The 26504-nt window shown below is 40.2% G+C and overlaps 1 protein-coding gene across 5 annotated transcripts in view; it reads left to right on the top strand.

Annotated features, from left to right (window-relative positions):
• The window catches only part of NFKB1 (nuclear factor kappa B subunit 1), a 118417-nt gene that overhangs the window by 76691 nt on the left and 15222 nt on the right, over window positions 1-26504 (top strand). For all 5 annotated transcript variants that reach the window (XM_040477364.1, XM_040477353.1, XM_040477346.1 and 2 more), the window contains 9 exons: window positions 1788-1946; window positions 3866-3970; window positions 6423-6514; window positions 8872-9010; window positions 16759-16902; window positions 18236-18325; window positions 20309-20494; window positions 21635-21776; window positions 25232-25346. In XM_040477364.1, the coding sequence (XP_040333298.1) occupies window positions 1788-1946; window positions 3866-3970; window positions 6423-6514; window positions 8872-9010; window positions 16759-16902; window positions 18236-18325; window positions 20309-20494; window positions 21635-21776; window positions 25232-25346 (1172 nt within the window). The remainder of the gene's footprint in view (window positions 1-1787; window positions 1947-3865; window positions 3971-6422; window positions 6515-8871; window positions 9011-16758; window positions 16903-18235; window positions 18326-20308; window positions 20495-21634; window positions 21777-25231; window positions 25347-26504) is intronic.

The raw sequence follows: 26504 nt of genomic DNA, 5'->3' as shown, positions 1-26504 counted from the left end.
TCCATCATGTACCCACCTCTCCCCATCACTACCCCCCGATAAATGATGCATATTCATACCTCTGTAGGTACCTACCTAAAACATCCCACCCTGCCCTTTCCAGCCTGTCAAACCCAGTTCATAGTTCAACACTTAGTTCAGAGAACACCTCTTCTTCTGCCTTCCCCCGCTCACATTATGGTAAGGAATCTCTTTGGGCTCTTCAGGCACATCATAAACTATTCTCTTTCTCATACAAATGCTATGATTTTATGTTTTCCTGCTTTTACCTGTATTTTTCTCTTTCAACTCCAATCCTTGTCCTACCACACGTACAAAAGTGTCTGCTTTTAAACCTTGTCCATTGGTCTGGTAATCCTGTGATCACCTCCTACTCCGGCAACCCCAAATCGATCACTGTTTTTCCACTGAACGTGTTCTGACATCCAGACCCAAAACCTTCCCATCACCTCCGAACCCTTCTTGCTTGTGTTGCATCTCTAGTCTGTGGCCCTGCTCTTCCGTGCTCTCTCGCACACTCCACTCCTCACTCCATTTTCCTTGCTCTGCTTCTATCCCTCCCCACTTGTGATCCAGTGTATACCCTGTGACCAGATGGGTCTCACAAAAGCCTACACCTCACCACCGCTCAGTATTGCCCTGCTGCCTACAAAATCCCAATTCTGTAAGTTGGCCCCAGTCTGCGTTTCCAACTGTTTCCCACTGCATACCTTCTTGTCAAACTGAGTTATTCCACAGAGGCACCATGATTTCTCACTTCCTCACCATGGCACATTCTTTCTATTCTTGCGCTCCCTCTTCCTGGAATGCCTTCCTTTACTCTCTTCATGAGTTCAAGTTGTACCATCCCTTCAAGATTTAGAACATACATCTCCTCTGTTCCAAATCCTCTGGATGCTCCCCTCCTTTGCAATTCCATACCTCTTCATCTGTAGCTCTTTTATAGTACTCACCACTTGAATTATCACCCCTGATGATGTAGTAAGTTAAATATGACTATATCCATCAGCACAAAAGCTCCACCAGGAGGTAAAGGAGGAGTCAAATGCAGTTGAGTCATTCACTTTCTCCAGAAGCACTTTTTGAGTACCTGCTATGTGCCAGGCACTGTGCTGGGCACTGTGGAATGAACGTAGTCCCTGTGCTCACAAAGCTTTTGGAATACTTAATTTTCACAGCTTGCAATACAACTGATGTGTAATCAGCTTGTTGCATTCCATTATGTCACATCTTTTCTGTCTTTAACTATAATTGTAGGGAGAAAAAGGAGAGGTCAGGGGAAGATAAGAAAGAGGAGGGGCAATTTGGGGGCACCTGGGTGGCTCTGTCCAAGTGTCCAACTCTTGATTTTGGCTCAGGTCATGATCTCACAGTTCATGAGATCTGAGCCCTGCCTCAGGCTCTGTGCTGACAGCGCGGAGCCTGCTTGGGATTCTCCCTCTCCTTCTCAGTGCCCCTCCCCTGCTTGTGCTTTCACTGTCTCTCTCCCTGTCTCTCAAAAATAAATAAACTTAAAAAAAAAAGAAGAAGAGAGGTAATTTGATACACAGAGGACAGTTTTTACTGTAATCCAGAGAAAATCCAGGTCTTCTTTTGATGCCTTTAATATGGGTGATATAAATGAGACAATTTTTAAAATTTTATTAGCAATACAAATACTTGCAAAAGAAAAAATAGAGTTATTTTAACTTCTGTTCTTTATTTGGGCTTTACAAAAGCATCTCATCTAAAACGTGCTCACTTTACTCTTTCCCTGGGTATGAATGCACGGTGCTGTATGGTCCTAGATCGGGAAAAGGAAATCATCCGCCAGGCAGCTCTTCAGCAGACAAAGGAGATGGACCTCAGCGTGGTGCGGCTCATGTTTACAGCTTTTCTCCCAGATAGCACCGGCAGCTTCACAAGGCGCCTGGAACCCGTGGTATCAGATGCCATCTATGACAGCAGTGAGTCCTTGAATTCTAACAGGAGGCAGCTTGGTGTAGCATTAAGCACCGACTTCTAACCCTACCGTTGGCAGTTACTTACTAGCTCAAAGTCCCAGGACAAGTAATTTAATCACTTGGAGCCTCACATTTATTGTCTACAAAATGGGAATGCTAAATTCTAGCTTAAAAAGTTAATGTCTAGGCACGCCTGGGTAGCTCAGTCGGTTAAGGGTCCAACTCTTGATTTCAGCTCAGGTCATGATCTCCTGGTTTATGGAATCGAGCCTCTGTGTTGGGCTCTGCACTAATAGCAAGGAGCTTGCTTAGGATTCTCTCTCTCTCTCTCTCTCTCTGTCTCTCTCTCTCTCTCTCAAAAATAAATAAACTTGGGGTGCCTGGGTGGCTCAGTCGGTTAAGCGTCCGACTTCAGCCAGGTCACGATCTCGCGGTCCGTGAGTTCGAGCCCCGTGTCGGGCTCTGGGCTGATGGCTCGGAGCCTGGAGCCTGCTTCCGATTCTGTCTCCCTCTCTCTCTCTCTCTGCCCCTCCCCCATTCATGCTCTGTCTCTCTCTGTCTCAAAAATAAATAAAAACAGTAAAAATAAATAAATAAATAATAAATAAATAAATAAACTTAAAAAAAAGTTGATGTCTAGATTAGAAGTGAATGTTATGAGGTGCCCAATAAATATGGTTATCCTTCCTCACATGTACATGTTGGTCTCTTACATGCCATTTCACAATGGCAAATCTTTTATTATTTATGAATTCCTATACTGTTGGTACTCTCAGATAGAAAAATACCTCAATATTTTTCATTGAGGCTCTAAAGAGATGTTAATAAAAACAACTGTTATTCTAGTCCATCTTCATTCTTACATAGTACAGCTTTTATCAAGATAGGAAGGTTAGCTGAATGAGTAGCATAGATAGTACATGGCTTCAAAATTCTATTTCAGTCTGTACTTCCTAGAACTTTTTTAAAAAGTTTTACGATGGTCTTCAACATTTACCATGCAGATTTCTTGTTTGCTATGTACAGGATTTGTTGAACAAAGATTTCAAAAGAGCCTGCAAGCATGATATTTAGGCTCACTGAAAGTTTATAGAGTTTGGTCTAAGTAGAAAACTCCATGCCTCTAGTACAACAGCTAACTGATTTCTCTAATTTCAACAAGTTTGAAGGGAAGTGAAAGAGTTATAATATGATGTAGACTTGTATACTAAAGATCACCTTAAAATGCAGCTGTGGGAGCAAAAAAAAAAAAAGGAAGCTTTGTACTATTACCACAAGAAACTTTTGCCCCTAACCACACAGAATTCTAATTTAGTCTGGGGAAAAGAAATATTACAGCTCCATTTTTCTTTTCTGTAAAATAAAGATGTATAAATAATTTAAGAAAATTGTGCTTTTTCTACATTTTTAAGACTCTTATAAATAGTATATCAGTATCATGGAAATAATTGAAGGTCTTGACCCAAATGAAATTCCACGAATCCATTGGTTTGGAACTTCCTGAAACATCAGAAAAACTCTTTCTCTCTCTGTATGAATCTTTCTTACTGTGTTAGTAGAAGAAACAAACACTGTTCTTTCTGCCCCATCTGTTTGAGTGGTAATGAATGATCCATGCTCAAGAAGTGAAGACTTCTGAAGACTTGCGAAGGTTTTTTTGTTTTATTTGTATCCTTGTTAAAGCGATATGAGTGAAAGTATCTATTTGTTTTTTTAATTAAAGTATAATTAACATACAGTGTTATATTAGTTTAGCATGTACAACATATTGATTAAACAATTCTGTATATTAATGCTCGTCACAATAAACTATTTAAACTTTCTTTTGGTTAATGTGTGCTAAGAGCAGGATTCCCCATAAGAGACTGGCTTATGAAGCTGAGGATAAACCATGATGTTTGTTGTTTTTCTCCTGTGGACAGAAGCCCCCAATGCGTCCAACTTGAAAATTGTAAGAATGGACAGGACAGCTGGATGTGTAACTGGAGGGGAAGAGATTTACCTTCTCTGTGACAAGGTTCAGAAAGGTAAATATATGCTCCAGTCTCAAGGTGTGAAATGTAATTCTGCGTGTGTCTGTGAGTCCCTTTTTGACAGTAAATCCCATAATATCCCTCTTCTGCCATAGAACTCCTTTAGAAAATTTACACATTTCACCTCTTCCAAATATGTCTGTGTTTTTTTAACCCAACTAATTCATTTAAAAAATTTTAATAGTAGTGGGACACCTGGTTGGTTCAGTTGGTTAAGTGTCTGACTCCTGATTTTCGGTCAGGTCATGATCTCCTGGTTCACATGTTCGAGCTCCACATCGGGCTCGGGATTTTCTCTCTCCCTCTCTCTCTGCCCCTCCCCACTCATGCTTGCTCTCTTTCTCAAAACCAATAAATAAACATTAAAAAGATTTTTTTTCAATAGAAGTAAAGAGAATTAAGAAAATAATGACAATTGTAATCAGTGACATTTAAGTGTTTCTGTACTTTCAATTTTGCTATCTGAACTTAGTTAAACTAAAATAAATGAGTAATAATAGTTCATGCTTCACACTCACACACACACACACACACACACACACACGCATGCACATGGATACAGAATAAATAATGCTTTACATAGGATAAAATCGTTTATTTTGTTTATCTTGCGTGGTTTTGTTGCAACACTGAGAGAAGCTGAGAGAGCTTCTCCAGATACTTTCATGTGACGCTCTGATGTCATTAAGAAAAAGAAAGAGAATAGGAACCGTGGGGAAATTCTCAGAGCATGTGTCTCAGAATTTTCACTTTCAGAAAACATTCTTGGCATTTACCTTTCATTAGCTATGATACAAGATTTATAAACTAGCAAAAGCTGAAGGAGATCGTGTTATTTTCTCAAACAACTCATTTTTAAAATACAGTGATAGAATGTATGGTGTAATAAAGATCTACTCACTACAAGATGATGAGCATTTTCAAAGGAAGGAGTGTGTAACCAAAAATACAGCTCCTAAATAAAAGAAGGATGGCTTTAAAAAAAGAAAATTCTCATTTGAGGCGAATGGCCTGAGGTTAAAAAGTCAGAAAAAATGGGATCGGATTGTAAGGTAAAGGCATATATCTTTATCCAAAAAATGTTTACACTTTCTGTGCATATCCTGGTATTAGTCTTTTAACCCATTGTATCCAAGTAATATGCATTTCCAAATTCTTGGTGTGCATACAGTGAGTAAACACAATCTGAGTACCTTTATTTGTAAATGTGATTCTTAATCATTATCATTACATTACATCTCTTATTAAAAGAAGTGTTATAGCTGCCTGACTTAAAACATCTTAGTAACTAGATTTAAGGGAGTCCTACCTGAAAGAAAAGGAATCAACCGGGAGATAGTGAGATGTTTTATCCACCTCCAACCCCAACATTTCTAAAATTCTGTGGGTGTTTTTGGTTTTGTTTTTTTGTTTTTTTTGTTTGAGAGAGCGAGAGAGTATGAGCAGTGAAAGGACAGAAGGAGGAGAGAGAGAGAATCCTAAGCAGGCTCCACGCCCAGGCTCACAAGACCATGAGATCATGACCTGAACCAAAATCAAGAGTTGGATGCTTAACTGACTGAGCCACCTGGGCATCCCTAAAATTCTATTTAAATAGAAATATGAACTTAGTTTTCATGAGTCAGTAGTGCAGTCCCTCCTATAAAATGGGAAGTGAATCCAGAGAGATGTCAATCTGAGTTATATTGTCATATTTCTGCAGAAGTAGAGTCCATGATGCAAGTGTGAAATTTAGGCAGTCTAATCCAAAGGGACTTGACCAATATAATATTTGTAACAACTTCTCAATGTGGACTGATAAAGTATTATAAGGAAGCAGCATAGTAGAATGATAGTGAGCCTGGATGGAGTCTGTGTTCAAATTCTGGCTTCTCCATTTACTAGCTGTTCAACCTTGGATGAGTTACTTAATCTCTTTGCACTCCAGTTTCTCTTCTGCAAAATGAGGATATTAATAGTACACCTGCATTTCAAAGTTATTGTGGGGGTTAAGTCAGTTAATGTATACATATAATTCACTTAAATTAGTGCTTGCCATGCAGTTAACTTCATGTAAGTTAAATATTATTATGTAGATCTATAGGGAGTTTGAACCACCTTTTGGGGTTCTGATATTCCTCAATATCCTTCATGTTCCTCAGGAATGATTTGGGTTAGTGATGGAGAAGTGAGAAAGGCAAAGACTGATTAAGAGAAAAGTCAGACTGAATAGGTAAATCTAGTATTCTCTCAATGTAAATGAAACTCAGGGTCCATTACTGTGGTAACTAATAAACAAAATTTCAGTAATTTTGAAAATTTCAAATGATTTAAAAGTCTATTTCTTAGTAACTACTTTTTTAAATGTTTAAGTACATTGTAGGTAAAATCTTGAACCAGCTGAAAGTTTAGCATGTTGTGAAATATTATTATGTGAAATTAAACACCTGAATGTGACTGTTTGCAGATGACATCCAAATTCGATTTTATGAAGAGGAGGAAAATGGTGGAATCTGGGAAGGATTTGGAGATTTTTCTCCCACAGATGTTCATAGACAAGTAAGTGGATGATGATAATGCTGATGATGATGATTTTGCATTTTCTGTCTTGTTGAAATTCAGTACTTAATTTCCATATATGAAAAAGGAAAAATACTTATTTAACTTTCATAAAAGAGTACTATTTTTAAGACTCTTGCAGGTCTTCCAGAAAAGTCACCTACCATAGAATTATGAGCAAAGCCTTAGTCCATTGGCTCTGAAACCATGTCAAGACATTTCATTTGGGTGTCTGATCACCTAACCATTAAGGCAGTGGCCCTTGGGTCTGTTAGTGGAAATATTTTAAGTTTTTGTATTAGACTGCTCAGACTGCCATGACAAAATACCATAGATTAGGTGTATTTTTTTTTTATTTTTTTTTTTCAACGTTTATTTATTTTTGGGACAGAGAGAGACAGAGCATGAATGGGGGAGGGGCAGAGAGAGAGGGAGACACAGAATCGGAAACAGGCTCCAGGCTCTGAGCCATCAGCCCAGAGCCTGACGCGGGGCTCGAACTCACGGACCGCAAGATCGTGACCTGGCTGAAGTCGGACGCTTAACCGACTGCGCCACCCAGGCGCCCCTAGATTAGGTGTATTAAACAACAGAAATTTATTTCATCACAGTTCTGGAGGTTAGAAGTCCCAGATCAAGGCCCAACAGGGTTGGTTATTGGTTTAAAGCTCTCTCCTCCTGGCTTGCAGACAGCTGCCTCTGGCTCTGTCCCCACATGACAGAGAGAGAGAGAGAGAGAGAGAGAGAGAGAGAGAGAGAGAGAGAAAGCTCTCTGGTGTCTCTTCCTATAGGAACACTAATCCTATCCAATCACAACCCAACCCTCATGATCTCATTTAACATTAATTATTCCCATAAAAGCCATTTCCCCAAATAACGCCACACTAGGGGTTAAGGCTTCAAAATACGAATTCTGAGGGAACACAATCAGTCCATTACGGTGTTCTACCAGAGTAATTATGACAACACTTTTGAAAAGGTTTTCTAATGAAAAGCATTGAAAGGAAGAGTCTTCTACTATAGGCTGATATCATCATGATAAATCAAGATTTCCCAGTGACAACTGAGTGTATGACTAAGATATAGAAATGCTATATCCCCATCTCCATCACTCTGAGTGATTTTCACACACACAAAATTGGAAACAATCCAAATGTCCACCAGTAAGTGGCCAGTAAATAAATTATGGTGTGTCTGTGTGATGAACTATTACGCAGTTATTAAAGAGAATGTGTAATCTCTGAATATGGAAAAAATCTCAAACATACAACATTAAAAATTTTTTAAAGATATAAAACCAAGCGATGTCAGAAAGATTGAATGTTCACATTTGCATATGCATAAGGAAACTATGGAAGAATACAAAAAGAATTAATAATTTCACTGTGTTTACCTCGGGGGACAGGCACACAGTGAGGACCACCTAGATGGGGGACGGGAGTTGGCAAGGAGAATTTTCACTATATGCCATTGTATACCTTTCTGTATTTTACAAAGTCTTGAACCTTGTGAATACACCACATAGTGAAAAAAAAAAATCAAACAAGAAACTGTAAAAATGCCTAACTATTGTGGCACTGACAGAAATTAATGAAGAGGTTGTCTTAGAGGTGTTACAGAATGCCCTCTATCCCTAGAGCGTTGGCCATCCTCCCTTCAAAATACACGGACCCTGTTAGGATGTCTCTGCAGGATTTAGCTTCCTCTTCTCATCAGCCAACCTGTGGGCTCATTGTAGTAGCACATTCTTCACTCTCTCTTTCCACAACCAGTCTTTCTGATGTTGCCTTGTAAATAATTTTGGAGCACTTTAAGGCTGATTTAGAAGAGAAGAAGGAGGTGTATGCAATGCATTTTACTCACATGATTATTTTCAACTGGAAGGCATTTAAAATATTAGACAAATAAAAATAAAGATTTGCAAAATATTAGCATAGTCTCATTTTGAGTTTTTTTTAACGTTTTATTTTATTTTTGAGACAGAGAGAGACAGAGCATGAACGGGGGAGGGGCAGAGACAGAGGGAGACACAGAATCGGAAGCAGGCTCCAGGCTCTGAGCCATCAGCCCAGAGCCCGACGCGGGGCTCGAACTCACGGACCGCGAGATCATGACCTGGGCTGAAGTCAGACGCCTAACCAACTGAGCCACCCAGGCACCCCTAGCATAGTCTCATTTTAATTCACAGTGGCAATTTAATCACAATGTATGGGTATAGAATTCTGAGTTTGTAACGTTCTCTAGGATGCTGTATTTTTTAGTTTAATTAAACATAATTATTAATACGTTTAATGAGTAGCATTCTGGAAAAACAAAATGTAGGCCTACCTTAATGTTTGGGTCTTTGTATCCTGCAGTTTGCCATCGTCTTCAAAACGCCAAAGTATAAAGATGTCAACATCACAAAACCGGCTTCCGTGTTTGTCCAACTTCGGAGGAAATCTGATTTGGAAACTAGCGAACCCAAACCTTTTCTCTACTACCCTGAAATCAAAGGTAATTGGGTTACTTACATTCTTGTGACTGTTCCCATAAAAGGACAAAGCTGATTAGAAGAGATTAGTTGTTCACTTCCTTTGAATGGCTTCCTAGGAACTTGCCCCTGGGCCCATGGTACTTATTTTTAGAGAAGAGAGAAGTAATATACTATTTTGGGGTCATGGAATTGAGTCCAGCCTTTCAAAATAATCTTATTTTTACCAAGCTTATATGAGATTTAGACAGTTGAGAATTTGTCTTTGAATCTGAGAATCTGTCATTTATTGAGGATCTCGGGGTTTGGGCAGTTGAGATGGACCTTATGATAAGGCTTGCTGTTCAGGAGATTCAGCCCCTCCATCATCTGGCCTCAGGCGATAAAACAGGATACTCAGCCACCATGCAGTGCAGAACCATAAAAATGAATAAAGCACCATTCTTTTCCTCACAAAAGATACCCCGAGAAGGGGAGATAGTCTCCTTACATATTTATAATGTGATTTATGATTTTGATAAGCTCCAAAAGGGAAGCATCTACAAACACCTATGAGAATGCCAAGGAGAGAGGACCCTTAATTCTATAGAAGCCACCAAGAAGTAGGCTTCTTCAAGGTCCTTCAACCTGGGGGTGTATTTCGGTAGTTAGGTGAGAAACAAGGAAGGAAAGTGTTTCCTAGGCTTGGAAACTTGAGGAGCTGAACAATTATTGTTAGTTCAGAGAGAAGTGAGCCTTTTGGGCACAGAGATGGACCACTGAAGACCAAGACAGGTAAGGAAGGCCAAGGCCAGGCTCAGAAGTGCTGTGATTGGCAGCTGAAGAATTCTGATTGATCTGGATAAGGGAATTACCAGGCCTATTTGGGTTTGGAATGATGGCTCTGACTTCCTTATATGGACACTGAGGGAACTGTGTGAGCAGCAGATGAAGAGTCCGAAGAGTAATGCAAGAATCCAAGTGAGAAATGGGGAGGTTCCTAAAGGTATTAGTGTAAGGAATGCAAGGAGACAGTGGCGTTAAGCCCCAGATGCTGGTTGAGGTAGGAGGTGAAGGAGAAATTCAGGAGTCATAGATGGTTCTAGGAATCCCAGCCTAGGAAGGTTGTTACGTGGCTGAGTTGGTGAAAGAATCCAGGGAGCAAAAGTATATTTGAGTGGACAGAGAGGGAGCTCAGTTTAAAACATGTTGCATTTTTGGTTCCTCTGGCAAATTCCTAATAAGCCAATCAAAAGGCAGGACTGGAACTCAAAAGGGCAGGGTGGGAAATTCAGCATTGAGTGTATTTAATAGGCCCCTAAATGGGAAAATTGCTCAAAGATATTTCTTAACCTGGAGTCCACTGACCCCAAGAGGTCCAAGGATAGAAATGGATTTTAATATAATCAGCTTTTTTTGTAATTTTACATATTGATAGGTATGATTCTAAGAAAAGATCCGTAACACTTCACAAGACTGGAAAAGGGGTTATGGCACAAACAAAATCAGAAACCCTTGGATTAGAGGGAAGTGAGACCATTGTGGGAGGTCAATGAAATGATCATCACAGAGCACCCAGGTCCTGGCTGATGTCTGAAGCCACAAAAGTGCTGCAGTGATGATCCACATGAGTGTTGGATCCTGTGGTAGCAACATGTGATGTGTGATCCTTGAAGAGGGCTTCTTTGCCTGTAACTCATGTTGTGGTGGGAGCATTTAGAAGATGATTCCATGAGGTCTTGTTTCTTTTCAGAGATCGTGACCTGTTTACTGATGGTCCCGATTCACAGCATTCCATTACTGTGGTGTGAAAACATTATCAACAAAAGAGCCTTTTTTCCCCCCAGTCCACATAAGATTTCATGCAAAATCCCAGTGCATACACCTGACAGGCTCTGGTTAAAGTGGAAGTAGAGGGGGTTGCCTGGGTGGCTCGGTTGGTTGAGCGTCTGACTCTCGATTTCAGTTCAGGTCATGGTCTCACAGTTCATGAGTCCGAGCCCCATGTCAGGCTTTGCGCTGGCAGCTTGGAGGCTGCTTGGGATTCTCTCTCTCCCTCTGTCTCTGCCCCTTCTCCACTTGCTCTCTCTCTCTCTTACTCTCTTTCTCTCTCAAAATAAAGAAAAAGCATTAACAAAATTAAATAAATAAATAAATAAATAACTACAGTGGAGGTGGGGAGCCAGCCCACCTGCCCTCATTCCCCACCCAGCGACAACCTGAGGTCTTCCAAATGCTTCAGTCTGCATAAAGATGAAAATCACTGCTTTTGATTAAAACACACTTTTTTATTTTTTTTTTTATTTTTTTTTTTTATTTTTTTTTCAACGTTTATTTATTTTTGGGACAGAGAGAGACAGAGCATGAATGGGGGGAGGGGCAGAGAGAGAGGGAGACACAGAATCGGAAACAGGCTCCAGGCTCCGAGCCATCAGCCCAGAGCCCGACGCGGGGCTCGAACTCACGGACCGCGAGATCGTGACCTGGCTGAAGTCGGACGCTTAACCGACTGCGCCACCCAGGCGCCCCAAAACACACTTTTTTAAATAGACACAGGAGAGAAATTTTTGGACTTTCTGAGGGAAAAAATTAATTTCTTCTCCTAAAATATGTCTTAACATAATGTCCATTTTTTTTCAACACAGAGAATTATGTTTAAAAAGGATACCCAGATTACCTACACATGTATGCATCGAGAAGCATTCAAAGCTCACCTTGGTTTCTAGGCTGCCAGTCTACCTTTTCCAGGGGTATTTGTTCATCAAAAGAGTGAGATACAGCAAGGGCATGTTCAGGTGTTCATTCATAATAGGATCTATCAGATGCTCAGGTTAGAGAATGGGGTCTCCTGAAAGTTCAAATTCCTACCTGTATGCTTCAAGCACTTCCAGGCTGTCATTGACTAAAAGCTCCATGTAATACAAACAAGTAAGAAGAATCATCTGGAAAAATAAGAGTTAGAAGTTGAGCTCCACAGAAAGAATGGCCACCATCTATTGTGACATATATTTATACATTGTGAGATTGGAACTGTTTTATTGAAGGTAACAAATTACCTTGGTCAGTAAAACTTTCTGGATTGTAAATCCCAAAATGAAATAATCACAAGGAGAAATAATCACACCAGACATATAACCAGAAAAGTAGTGGGCCGGGGAGCCTGGGTGACTCAGTCAGTTTAATATCCAACTCTTGATTTCAGCTCAGGTCATGATCTCACAGTTCATGAGTTCAAGCCCCACATCAGGCTCTGTGCTAACAGCGTGGAGCCTGCTTGGGACTCTCTCTCTCTCTCCCCCCCTCTCTCTGCCCCTCCCCTGCTCTCTCTCTCACTCTCTCAAAAATAAATATTTTTTAAAAAAGAGAGAGAGAAGTAACAGGCCATTTAATATAAGAGTAAGTGGGGGCACCTGGGTCGCTCAGTTGGTTGAGAGACCGACTTCCGCACAGGTCATGATCTCATAGTTTGTGAGTTCAAGCCCTGCATCGGGCTCTGTGCTGACAGCTCAGAGCCTGGAGCCTGCTTCTCCCTCTCTTTCTGCTCCTCCCTCACTCATGCTGTGTATCTCTCTGTCTCAGAAATAAATAAACATTAAAAAAAATTGTTTAAAAATAATATAAGAGTAAGTGTATGAAAATGAATTAAAACTATACAACCCAGGGAATCTTTGTGTACATTTCTCAGAGGTCATTGAACACACCTTCCACTGCCCCAGCCCCTGCAGTCATTCCCTGTGTCAATTTTGTGTAGTTCATTATTTTTATCAGTAAGCAAAATTGTCCTATCAATGAATTTAGGTATCTATTGTCTTCTTCCACCCTCCAATAGGAAGAATATTATTTAGTTCATAGATTTGGTCTTTCATGTTCATTCATACATTTCCAACATCTAGAACAGTATATGTCATATATTTTATTTTGTTTTAAGTAGTCTCAATGCGGGGCGCCTGGGTGGCGCAGTCGGTTAAGCGTCCCACTTCAGCCAGGTCACGATCTCGTGGTCCGGGAGTTCGAGCCCCGCGTCAGGCTCTGGGCTGATGGCTCAGAGCCTGGAGCCTGTTTCCGATTCTGTGTCTCCCTCTCTCTCTGCCCCTCCCCCGTTCATGCTCTGTCTCTCTCTGTCCCAAAAATAAATAAACGTTAAAAAAAAAAAAATTAAGTAGTCTCAATGCCCATGTAGGGCTTGAACTCACGACTCTGAGATCAAGAGCTGCATGCACTGCCAACCGAACCAGCCAGGCGTCCCTTAGTAGATGTCATATAGGAGATGCTGAGATATATCTGAGAGCTGGCTTTTTTTTTAAGTTTTAATTTTAATTCCAGTTAGTTAATACACAGTGCTGTATTAGCTTTAGGTGTACAACATAGTGATTCAGTAATTTTATACATTACTCAGTGCTTGTCATGATAAGTATACTTTTGATCCCCTTTACCAATTTCACCCATCCCCCACCAGTCTCCTGGTAACCACCAGTTTGTTCTTTATATTTAAGGGTCTGGTTTTTTGTTTGTCTCTTTTTTCTTTGTTCATTTGTTTTGTTTCTTAAATTCCACAAATGAGTGAAATCATATGGTATTTGTCTTTCTCTGACTGACTTGTTTTGCTTAGCATAATACTCTGTAGCTACATCCATGTCATTGTAAATAGCAAGATCTTATTTTTTTTTATGCCATACACACACACACACACACACACACACACACATAGATATATATAGATATATATATAGATATATATATATAGATATATATAGATATAGATATAGATATAGATATCACATTTTCTTTATCCACTCATCAATTGATGGACTCTTGAGCTGCTTCCATACCTTGGCTCTTATAATATGGGAGCTGACTTATTGACTGACCAACCAAGTTGCCATCCTTATCCCAAAGGCTGTTAATTTGTTGGGTGCCATCAAGGAGGACATCAGACAAAGAAATATAACATATTCCTTTCATTGTACAGAACCATCTATTCCAGAACTCGACACCTGATATAGTTATTGACCTTGTACCTCATGAAAATGTCATGGAGATGGTTGGGCTTAGGGAAGACAAGTTAAATAATCGAGAGAGGGACAATTGGCAAGGGAAGAAGATAGTTGAGGAACTGCTATATGAACGGCAAAAAAAAGACCATGTGATTTTTCAGTCTGAAAAAGTGGAGAATCAGAAGAAACGGAATCATAATCTTTAAATTATGAAAGGAATGCTTAGGATAGATGCAGACATCTTTTACTAGCACACTAGAACCCAAAAAACGCGAATGAGGTACTTTTGAAGGCATACACATATCAAAACGAGGTGGATACTAAAAGTTTATCTACATTTGTGAACTAGACTCTTATCTGCAATCACCAATTATTAAAGGAAGCAAAGACATTTTGGAGTGTTTCCCAAAGAATGGCAGTCTAATAGAATGGAAAGCTCACTGGCTTTGAATCTCATCTTCACTCTGCCCTGACCTCTGACAAGTCCCTTAATCATCCTAGCTTTTGTTTGCTCTTCTGTAAAAGGAGGGACCACTTAGGTCCCTTCTAGAATAGGTTGATGTTTCATAGTACAACCCATGCTGCCACTGTCAAAGGCAGACCACAGGGATACATGAATGTGATGAGACTATCTCCATGTTCAATTCTGGGGAAATTCAGGCTGGTTCTTTTATTTAAAAACTTGTCATAATGAAATATTCTGTATCAGTTTCTTGTCGTTGAAATCTTAATGGATGTATAATAGTTAATATTTTTAAAGTGACTGAAAAATTACCATTTTACAGTAAAATAAAACCATTGAACATCTCTGTTTTATAAAACAGAAAAAGTACATAGCGAGTACCAAATGATCTCTTTGGTAGAACACATCAGCAGATAACAAGTACTCCTGAAGATGAATAAGTTGTCTGCTTCCCTCTTATGTTTCATATTTCTAATGAACTAATATTCTATGTGAGATCCCCAGTTTATAGGATGAGTAATAAGTATGACTATTAGTTGGTTATAGTACAACTGATGGAAAATTTTTATAAATCTGTTCAAAACCTTTGAAAAGGAAATTTGTAAAGTTTCTCTGCTTTGAGGCCAACCCTTTCTAGTAGAAGCACATTCTCTTCAAAGTTGACCCACATTGGCTTTCTTCCTAACAGGTCTGGACATGATCCATTTTTAAAGGATTATTTTAAGGGTACTTTGCTATCCTACTTTTCCATGTTTCAGTCTTCCAGCTGTGCTCAGGTGACTGCAGTAATCAGTAAAAGCATTCTTTCGAGCCCTGAGATGGCTGAAATAACCACAAAATTAGAAATAAGTAGAGATCTTTCTGGACATAAGCAATGGCCAAAGCTAACATTGAAGAATTGGAAATAGGACAATTGTTAAGTATCAGGCTGCTTATTGAAAAAAAAAAAAAAGAATACCACATTGCCTGTTTATGTAAACAGAAATTTTACATCACCCTTTCAGTCCAAAAGAGAGAAGGGGAAAAAAAATACATGATAGGAAAATGAGAGAAGAGAAAGGGAAACAGAAAGAAGAAACAAGAGCTCAATAACGGACCACAATGGCAGTGGGCTGGGGAGAACAGATAGTGAGAAGCAAAAGAAAAACTACAATGACACGAGGAATGAGGAATGATAGTGTAAATGGCATCTAGACCTGGACAGCCAAAAATCTCAGAGGGCATCACTGTGTTTTAAGTCAAGTCTTTAGACTTTCGGCCTCCTGTATCTCCTCAGTCACCAATGACTACCAATCCCTCTTTCATTGCATTCCTGGGGTCCACCCATTTGTATTATCACGGTGACCACTAAGGAACAGCCCCATTCCCTTCCGTTTGCACTGTCTCTGCCTCTCACTTTGACTCTTTGTTTTGTCCTACGCACCAGTGGCAGATGAATCTTCTTAAACTAGCATGCTGTACACATCATCCCCCAGTTCAGAAACAACCAGTGGCCCTCCTGCTTGTAAGCCCCTTGGGTTCACAATCCAGGAGCCTGACAGTGTGGTTCCAGTCAGCCCCACTTCTCAAGACTTTCTTATGCTAAACTCTCACTTCAGCTAGACTGATCCATAAGCACACAGTGCGCATTCTCTCCTTCGTTATTTTGCCTCTACATCCCATTTCCAGCTCATCCTCCCATTGCCCTCTCCTGATATAAAGTGGATTCTGGAAAGCTTTTCCTGAATTTTCCAGCCCATAGGTACTTCCTGGAAGTTCTCCTTTGACCCCCTGGAACACTGCTTTGCAACCATAAATTTAACATAGAGAGCTTTATGATGCTATCTCTCCCAAGTCTTTCCCCCACAACCTTTCAATTGTATTGGAGGGTTCTTGACAGCAAAGACCTTGTTCATTCTTCTCTTTCTCCTTAGCACTTAGCTCACAGTAGATGCATTACAAATGTTAGTTGGTTGGTAATAGTGGTTTGTATGACCAAATGAAAAGCTCAATATTGTTTTTCTTCTCCGGTATCTCTAGTATCTTAATAATTGATGGGAAGTCTAGTCTTTCGCTAATTTGAATGACACCGGGGGCTTCAGAAACTGTTGTTTCTTAACTGTAGAGAGGATTTGGGTGTGTACTGTTCTGTGGTCTCTCTGAGGCTGGTTCTCCATCTTCATAGCCATTGGAATAAATATAATGCTTCTTGAAATTTGGCATCTCTTCCTCCTTGGGTGATTTCTGTTTCCCTTTAAGATGTTTAAAAATACCATCAGAATCAATATTCTTTCTGTGGCTGGTTGTGGAATTGAATCAGTCTTTTCTCCTTTGGTTTCTCTTCCTTTAACTACAGATAAAGAGGAAGTGCAGAGGAAACGGCAGAAGCTCATGCCTAATTTCTCTGATAGTTTCGGCGGCGGTAGTGGTGCTGGAGCTGGAGGTGGAGGCATGTTTGGCAGTGGCGGTGGAGGAGGGGGTGCCGGAGGTACGGGTCCAGGTACGAATTGAGTCTCCTCTTTCTAAAGCTTTTCCCGTTGGAGAAGCTAGAATTGTCTTTCCCTAGATTTCCCAGATGGTCTGTGGGTTGAGTGGCTGTGACGTTACTGAGTGTGACATAGGAAATTAATTAAAATTTTAATAAGTGTATTTTTTCAAGAAATGCATGTTCATTTGGCAATATGTAGATAATACCAAAAACTCTAAGAAGAAAAACAGTCACTCAAGTTCAGTTATATGAAGAACGTGTCTATTAACGTTTTGGTATATTTTCTTCCTTTCTTCCTCCTTCCCTCCCTTCCTTCCTTCTTTGCTTCTATACTTGTCTTGGTTTTCTTTGGCAACATTAAAAAGATTTCATGTTATATATACTAGCATTGTAGAATATCTGAAGACACATAAAATCCTGCCATCGAAGGTTAACTTCTTCTAATTTTATTCTGTGCAAACGTCACGGTAGATATTTTTTGCATTTTCATGAGTACAGCTACAATCCTCATAATGCATTGTATTTAATCTATTTACCTACGTTAGTTATTTATTATCATAAATGATTGTGTATATGGAGTCATATATGCTGCTTTTCCCTAATGGGTTAACATAAGCATTTCCACCGTGGTAATATTATGTAAGCATAATTTCTTAAGGATCATTTTAATGACTCATATTTCACCAAGTGAATATTCCATAGTATTACTTACTTGAATGCGTTTCCTGTTTTTTATTGTTTTTACTAATCTCCTTTGTCCACATTGTTTTTCTTTTATTCCAGACTGTTTTTGTAAATTAGATTCTTTGAAGTAAAATTACAATGTCAGAGAGTATGACCTCTAATTTTACGTATGACTTTTTATGCTTCCACCAAAAATGCATGAGCATGCACAGTGTGGTCATGTTTCCTTGAGGACTCGGTAGTTTGTATTTTGTTTGGTTCAGTTCTTCCTGCCAGGCATTATTTCAAGGCCCTCTGTGTCAGCAAGTCTGAGTTTGGGTGGTGAGCACTCCCACACAACAGTGGGAGACTTTCTCCAGCGTGAACTCCTCCATGCTGCCCCAGGCCTGGGCATTGTCTGAGTTGCCAAAATGTAAACTTGGTCCGAGTGGAATTCTGATCATCCATGATCCCCACAATGTGTCTTACTAACTCACAATGGCAGCACCATGTCGGGCACTCTGCCCTCCCACACCAAAGCCTGTGCTCACCTGAGGGAAGGACACCAAACTTTGCTGACTCTTCATAAAACACACACATACACACACACACACGTACACACACACACACACGCACATACACAACCATCATGAGGTTTCATTTGTTTTGCTTGCCATTTCAGGGTATGGCTTCCCCCACTATGGATTCCCTACATACGGTGGAATTACCTTCCATCCTGGAACCACTAAATCTAATGCCGGGATGAAACATGGTAAGTAATACAGTTTTTTTTCCAATAGTGAAAAAAGAATAAAAAATTAAAAGTTTTATATTATTACTCATCACATTGTCATCTTGAAAAAAATTGATAAATGCAGGTAAACTGAGAAGATACTTTTGCATAAAAAAAATGTTATTTCCTGTGGCAAATATAAATTCTATTTCCAATCTTATGTTTCTACTTATATATTTACTTCTTAAGTGACATGAACAAGGGGAAGAAAAGAGCATTAAAAAGGGACATATGGAGACACTTGACTAAAAAAGTCACCAAACTTAACTGTCCTCTCCTGTTTTCTTCTCAAATGCTACACTTTTGAAGACTTTTGAGTTTTATAGGGATGGCCTTTCCCCTCAAATGCATCCCTTCATGTGCACTTGTCACATGCTGTGTTCGTAGCTTGTATTACATGTCCATTCTAGTGTACCCATTGAAGCAATAATACAATAAAGTCTTCCCATGTATTGAATGCCTGTTTGATGTCAGGTGCTATTTCTACATGTTTTAACTGTCATCCTCATGATTGCTGTAAGGAAAATAATAATGCCTCCATTTTATGGACAGAGGACACCAACGTTCAGAAAGGTTCATTCACTCACTGAAGACACATATCTGTTATTGGCAGAACCTGGATTTGAACCAGCTCTGCTCACAAAACATAGGTGCTTACATAGTACCTGCCAGATAAGGTACTGCCAGATAATGGTCAGACTGGAAAGAGCACAGAAATGGCTTACCAAGTAACTCCCACACTACAGAATGTGACTTGATATTATGTCTTAACAACTTGCTTGGTTAATTAGCATTAGGAAAAAAATAATTCCTGTTTGTTTGGGGTGTTTTGAGAGAGAGAGAGAAAGAGAGAGAGAGAGAGAGAGAGGCTCTAGGCTCAGTGAGGAGCCCCACATGGGGCTCGATCTTTCAACCATGAGATCATGACCTGAGCTGAAATCAAGAGTTGGGTGTTTAACTGACTGAGTTACCCAGGCACCCCATAACTCCTGTTTCTTTTTTTATTGTTATTATATGTTATTTAAAAAAAAGTTTTTAACATTTATTTATTTTTGAGAGACAGAGCATGAGTGGGGGAGGGGCAGAGAGAGGGAGACAGAGAATCTGAAGCAGGCTCCAGGCTCTGAGCTGTCAGTGCAGAGCCTAATGCAGGGCTCGAACTCAAACTGTGTGATCATGACCTGAGCTGAAGTTGGAAGCTTAACTGACTGAGCCACCCACGCACCCCATAACTCCTCTGTTTCTATTTAAACTTTAAAAATTCCACTTCCCTACAATTCACAGAAGAGCTTTATTTCATTTTTCTCCTTTACAAATAAATAGAATGAAATGTAAGTTTTTAAAAGTGTATATGACATTTTTTTTTTAATTTTTTTTTTCAACGTTTTTATTTATTTTTGGGACAGAGAGAGACAGAGCATGAACGGGGGAGGGGCAGAGAGAGAGGGAGACACAGAATCGGAAACAGGCTCCAGGCTCTGAGCCATCAGCCCAGAGCCTGACGCGGGGCTCGAACTCACGGACCGCGAGATCGTGACCTGGCTGAAGTTGGACGCTTAACCGACTGCGCCACCCAGGCGCCCCTGAAATTTTTTTTAAGATCTTGAAAGTTCTTATCACAAAAAAATTGTAACTATGTGCGCTGACTAATGCTAACTCGACTTACTGTGGTGATCATTTGACAATATATACAAATATCAAATCATTATATTGTACACCTGAAACTAATGGAATATGTCACATATAACTCCGTAAAAATGTGTCTTTTAGACGTGAGAGTTTAAAATAGCTCCAAAACAGGTTACCTATGATATGAGTATTTTAAAAGGAATTTCAAATTATTGTTTTTCTTTTCCCTTTGCAGTAAACTTGCCTATCTTTTATCTGACCTTCGCTGAAACAGGGAGTTATCACTTAATGGAATTTAGTGAGAAAAATCTGATGTTTCTGCTTTTATCTTAGGAACCATAGACTCCCCATCTAAAAATGACCCTGAGGGTTGCAGCAAGAGTGTGGACAGAGACGCAGTGAACCTCTCTGGGAAAGTAACTGAACCCACAGAACAAGATAAGGAGTCTGGCACTGGAGAAGATGAAGTTACCCTGACGTATACAGTAGGAGTAAAGGAAGAGAATTCTAGGTTTCAGGGTAAGTGAGTACACATGTGATTGCATTGTATTGACTGGTGAGGGGATAGGTTGGTTCCAGGTATAGAAGCTATTGTCAGAAGACCGGTTTATTTTCTGTTAATCTAAAAATGATATATCAATATCTTGTTCGGTGTGCTCTTCAGAGTCCTGTATGCCTCTTGAAAAGCATGTGTCAGAGCATTTAATTCACACTGAAATTTCCATTTTCCCTGTGTTATCTCTGAATAAAGTACCAGAATATGCATATGCATTCTCCAGTCATAATTATGCAGTTTTAGGATATCGTGGGAGATAATCTAATTCATTTCCACCACAGATAATAGAGAAGTTCCCATAACTTCAATAGTCTTCTTCCTCTAGACCGTAGTTGGACCATCACACTGAAGTAGAACTTTGCCTCAAAATGAGAACTTTTCCTTTTACCTTGATGCCCTCTTTGAACAATTAGGATTAAGGGGGACAGCGCACTTTGCACGTAATTTGAACCAGTACTCATTAGAGAAAAGAGAAGGGAAAGAGAGCAAATATTTCAGCTTAGTGGCCTCTTATGGTCTCTATCACATATTCTTTTTTTTTAAATACCACTTTAAAAACATACAAAGCATGGTTAGGTAGGGGACCGTATAAAAACAGGCCACATACTGGTTTTGACCCTCAGGTCCAAATTTGCCTTTTCCTGACCTTGAAGCAAACTTCACAAGAACACGGATGGCTTAGGGAAAGTCTGTCTGTGGCAGAGACTGTGGTTTTTGACACTTTGCCTAACGAGACAGTGGTTTAAGACTCCAATGAAGGATTATTTCATCAAGAGATTGATTATTTACAGTATAGTCAAGCCAATCAACATTATTTGGAGACTGATTGTTCCCCCTGAAATATCAGACCTATCTAAATTTCTTTCCCCTAACAAACCACAGACAGAGTTTTCCGATCAGCCTCTGTATTTGTCAGTAAGCCAACGTGCAATTGTGCTTTTGCTAACGAACCCAACCCAGGAGCACCGAAAGGAGCAGATGCAACTAAAACGATGTGTGTCGAGGTATCAGAACACTGGTGTTGATGGTTTTGGCCCCAGGCATGCCATACTCGTAGAGCAAGTATAGGAAACTCCACTGTGATTGTGCTCATTGCCTTGCAGATAACCTCTTCTTAGAGAAGGCTATGCAGCTGGCCAAGCGGCATGCCAATGCCCTTTTTGACTACGCAGTGACAGGAGATGTGAAGATGCTGCTGGCTGTTCAGCGCCATCTCACTGCAGTGCAGGATGAGAATGGGGACAGGTAAGTCAGGACTTTTGCAAACAAAGGTTGTTTTAGGGTAAGGAAGTGAGAAAATCATCGTATGCATACTGGCTAGGGATAAAAAGAATTGTTTAAAGGTATTGGGTCCTGTAACTGGAAGACTGTCACGGACAGTCCTGTGTCAGTGAGGTTGAATCCATAATTTGCTTCTCCGGTCCTGTGGTTCCCACCTGTTGGACGTTAGAACATTTAAGCCCTCATCTAAGAGTACATCAGGCTGGGCAAGAAGGATAAGATATGTGTGGGGAATGGTACGTTTTCAAAAACCTTGCTTTATTTATTGGGATAACATTTGGAATAAAATTTAACAAACATGTATTTATTTATTGGGTTAATAACATCTGCTTTATTTACCAAAATGAGATGACAATAAATGTGGTCCAACCAAATTCCTAAAGCACTGGTTACCCCGGCTGCACAGTTCTCCTGGTAGTAGTCTCAAGAAAAAGCCCAGTAAAGACAGCACAACAACAACGGTAACAAAACAAGTAAGAGATCATTGTCATTCTTTCCCAGTCATTGGTTCCTTCCCTACTGCCTCTGCAACTGGTTACCAGTCGGGGACTGGATCACACTCCTGTGGCAGCCATAACCCACACTGTGTGGGAGTCCAACATTCCACTCAGCATGCCTCCGTTTCTGCTGTTACTGAGCTTATATTTGCAAAGCACCTGGCTTCTTTCTAAAACAGTTCTTGGAGTCCTCGCATCGAGACTCCAAAATGATCTCAAAAGCCGGTGAGAATAACAAGAGACAACAGCCCTCATATTCGAATCAAGGGCCTTATCTAAAACTTTCCTAAAATAGTGTCAACACTGAGAAACCCTTTTCTGTAGAGGAGTTCCTGAGTGCTATGTTTTCAACCTCAGTTAAAAAACTGAATCAAACACTTTAGGAAAGTGCCAACCTCAGGGTTTCAAACAGAGACCTTTGTTCTCATTCCTTGCAATGTAACCAAGGATGTGGTATAACCACTGGCCTTGTTATACAGTATGAGAAGAACCGGTACAGCCTTCCTCATGCGATGCTGCGAACAGCAGAATGCTTTTACAGGGTTAAAGAATCCAATTAGCACTCAATAACATGGAACCACAAGAGAAAGCAGTTAACCAAGATAGAACAACAGGGTTTCAAGTGATATTTTCAGGGACCTGCTGCATTGATGAGCCTGAGAAAGATGAGCACATAGAAGCTAGGAAGGGCTGCTGATATAGGAAGGGAAGGTTGTGGAAAAGATTTCGGGGCACATGCATTCAAGTGGGTGCATTGAGGGGAAGATGCACGCATTCCCCTCAATGCACCCACTTGAATGCATACGCCCCGAAATCTTTTCCACAACCTTCCCATCATATACCATACACCACGCATGTGTAAGGACACATATGGAGGGACCAGGGAGGTGACCTTCCCCACCCAGCAGAACATGAATACTTAGAGTCCCCTCCTAGGACCACAAACATACTCCTCCTGCAAGCAGTGTCTCGGGGCTTGCCACAGATAGAGGGCAGAGACGAGCGATGTGGAGAGACCAAAGAGGAGCCCTCATAAGAATGCAGACAGAGGAAAACCATTGGTCCTCACAGCTCAGGTCTCGTTTTCATTGAACTCGTCATGCTCAGCTAATAATCTGAATCCTGTAACCATTAGTCATCACAGCATACACAATGAAGAAAAGAAAAGGAAAGAACTTCTGGTGTTGGGGAAATTCCCATGAGGGTGTGAGGATTTAAGGGGGAGAGAGAATGTACTTCTGCTATGAAATGCTGAGCTGCGCATGGAAATTTCTAGGCAGTTTTGAAGTATGACCTTTTACTTGGTACGTATGCGTCATGGCTGCATCAGATTTGAAGCCCTTTTTAGAAGTCTTCTTCCAGTCTCACGTTTCAAGAGTCAGTAGTGACACCTTGACATCATTTGCTCTCTCAAGTAATGAAGTCAGAAGTTAGTTTTTCAGGCCCTCCTGTGCCAATGTTAATCCCTAGTAAAATTTTACACTTGCTCTTGCTAAGAAAGAGGTCTGAATGAAGTGACACCGAATATTTTTCATTTGGAGAAAATCGAGGCTGTGCCTCAAATCCCAGCTGTCCTGCCACCATGCGATACTTTGAGTGTGCTCTGTATCACAATCTGTCCATACTTTGGAATATTCATTATCTTAGGTGTCCATCTGTGACTCCACAGAGCAGTGCCCATGTGCCCCCTCAGCAGGGTGGCTTAAGGGATTAAGAGATGACTTTGGAGCCAGGTGGACCTGGGCTGGCCTCCCAGCTTCACCACTCACTAGTTATATGACCTGACTTGAGTTCTCTTATACCTACAAGTCCAAGTTTCATCATCTGAAAAATGAGGATAATGTTAACCTCATAAGCTCACAGGGCTTCTTGTTGTGATTACATAAGATCACGTATGTCAACTGCTTATGATGGTCTGGCAAATAGAAGCTCTAAACAACGTTTATTGTTGTTAGCGTCGCATCGTTTCAAATTAATTTTAATAGGAAGTTGTTTTAACAATTAAAACATTGTGTCCCTAGGAGTAATGCTTGGCACCTGCCAATATTTTCAACCTCATTAGCATAAGGTCCTAGTGCTTAAACTGTGTGCCTAAATTTTAGTGCCTAAATTGTGTGCCAGGGCTTGAGGCTGACCCAGGGAGAACCAGCCCTGAGGTCACAGGTCAGAGAGGGAGAAAGGCATACGAAAAACTACAGTTGCATAACAAGCAGTGAACTTGAGTGGAGACAGTGTGGTCCGCCTAGGAAGGTCGGAGAGGAGGTGAGGTTTGAACTGGCATGTGAAGGATGGAGTAGGCATTGTCTAGGCAGAGAAGAGGAGCAAAACCATTCCAGGCAGAGGGAATATTTGCAAGGGAGAAATATAATCACATTGTTCCTTCAGAAATTTGCCTCAAGAATCTTCTCCCAGTAGTTAAAAGCCTGACCCTATCCTCCCCTCCTGGGGTCTGGAAAGATCTTTAAAAAGACACCACACTGTGTTTTAGAGGAGGCTGGCAAGGCTAGGTGAAGTAACTACATTTTTCTGAATAGTTCCAAGTGCTGGGCATTTTCCATACATGATCTGTATGTAAAGGGAAGCCAGGAAGAGGCTAGAGGAGAAAATACACCAAAACCACTGCAGGGAGACAGAGTTGGGATTTGAACTTAGGCCTCTCTGCCTCAAGGCCCAGATCCCTTTATACCTCAAAGGGTCAAACCAAAATTGCCCCTAGAGGCCAGGCAAGCATGGTAAATGAGTGTAGCTGCCTGGATAAGCAACAGAACATCCCCACCTCATATTCAAGGCATTTGGGGCCCAAATAAAACTTAAGTATGAGAGCCAGGTTCAGTCTGCAAGTCTGATCGTTTCTTGGAAATCTTTTTTTTTTTTTTTTCACTAACACTTCAGCTGATTATTGCCACTTTTTTTTTTTTCCAGTGTCTTACACTTAGCAATCATCCATCTTCATGCCCAGCTTGTGAGGGATCTACTAGAAGTCACGTCTGGCTTGATTTCTGATGACATTATCAATATGAGAAATGATCTCTACCAGGTAAGCAGAAACACCAACTGAAGAAAACTTCACCGTTGGTGCGTGTTTGCACATGTGCGTGTGCATGTGTATATGTATTATTTCTAATAATGTTAACAGTAGCGAAAATACAGTGCATTGTTGTATAAGTTATATCCTAAAAGCCCATTACTTGGGAATATTATTTATGATTTAGTATCCTTTAACCTATGAATGTAATAGTAATCACTCCACGATAGAAATCCCCCACTCATGCTGGGGGAAGACAAAGTTTACACTTTAGAAATCTGTCAAAGAGTTGATCCATTTTTTTTTTCTTTTCTTAATTTGTTGTGTTTTTTTCATTATACTAAGTATACTCTTTAATCCCCATCCCGTTTTCCCCATCCCCCCACCCACTTCCCATCTGGTAATCATTAGTTTGTTCTCTGTAGTTGAGCCTGTTTCTTGGTTTGCTCCTCACTTTTCCCCCCCTTTTGCTTGTTTGTTTTGTTTCTTAAATTCTACATATGAATGAGATCATATGGTATTTGTTTTTCTCTGACTTATTTCACGTAGCATTATACTCTCTAGCTCCATCCATGTTGTTGCAGTTGGCAAGATTTCATTCTTTTTTATGGATGAATAATATTCTTGTGTGTGTGTGTGTGACATCTTCTTTACCCATTTATCTGTTGATGGACACTTGGGCTGTTTGCATAGTTTGGCCATTGTAAACAATGCTGTTACAAATATAGGGGTGCATGTATCCCTTTGAATTAGTGTTTTTGTATTTTGGGAGTAGATACCCAGTAGTGCAATTACTGGGTTTTAGGGTAGTTCTATTTTTAATTTTTTGAGGATTCTCCATACTGTTTTCCACAGTGGGTGCAACAGTTTGCATTCCCACCAACAGTGCAAGAGTGTGCCTTTTTCTCCATATCTTCGCCAACACTTGTTTCTCATGTTTTTGATTTTAGCCTTTCTGACTGGTGTGAGGTGATATCTCATTGTAGTTTTGATTTGCATCTCCCTGATGAGTGATGTTGAGCACCTGTTTTTCTTCTCTCTTTTTTTAACTGAAATATAACTGACATATAGCATTGTATTAGTTTAAGGTATATAGCGATTTGATATTTGCATAAATCACAAAATGATCACCAAAATAAGTTTATCATCCATCACCACCCATAGTTACAA

Source organism: Herpailurus yagouaroundi, unplaced genomic scaffold (genome assembly GCF_014898765.1).
Source record: "Herpailurus yagouaroundi ecotype Mexico unplaced genomic scaffold, PumYag 28, whole genome shotgun sequence".
In the NCBI taxonomy this organism is placed as follows: Eukaryota; Metazoa; Chordata; class Mammalia; order Carnivora; family Felidae; genus Herpailurus; species Herpailurus yagouaroundi.
The sequence above is the reverse complement of the archived record's forward strand: the minus strand, read 5'-3'. Positions and strand labels throughout refer to the sequence as shown.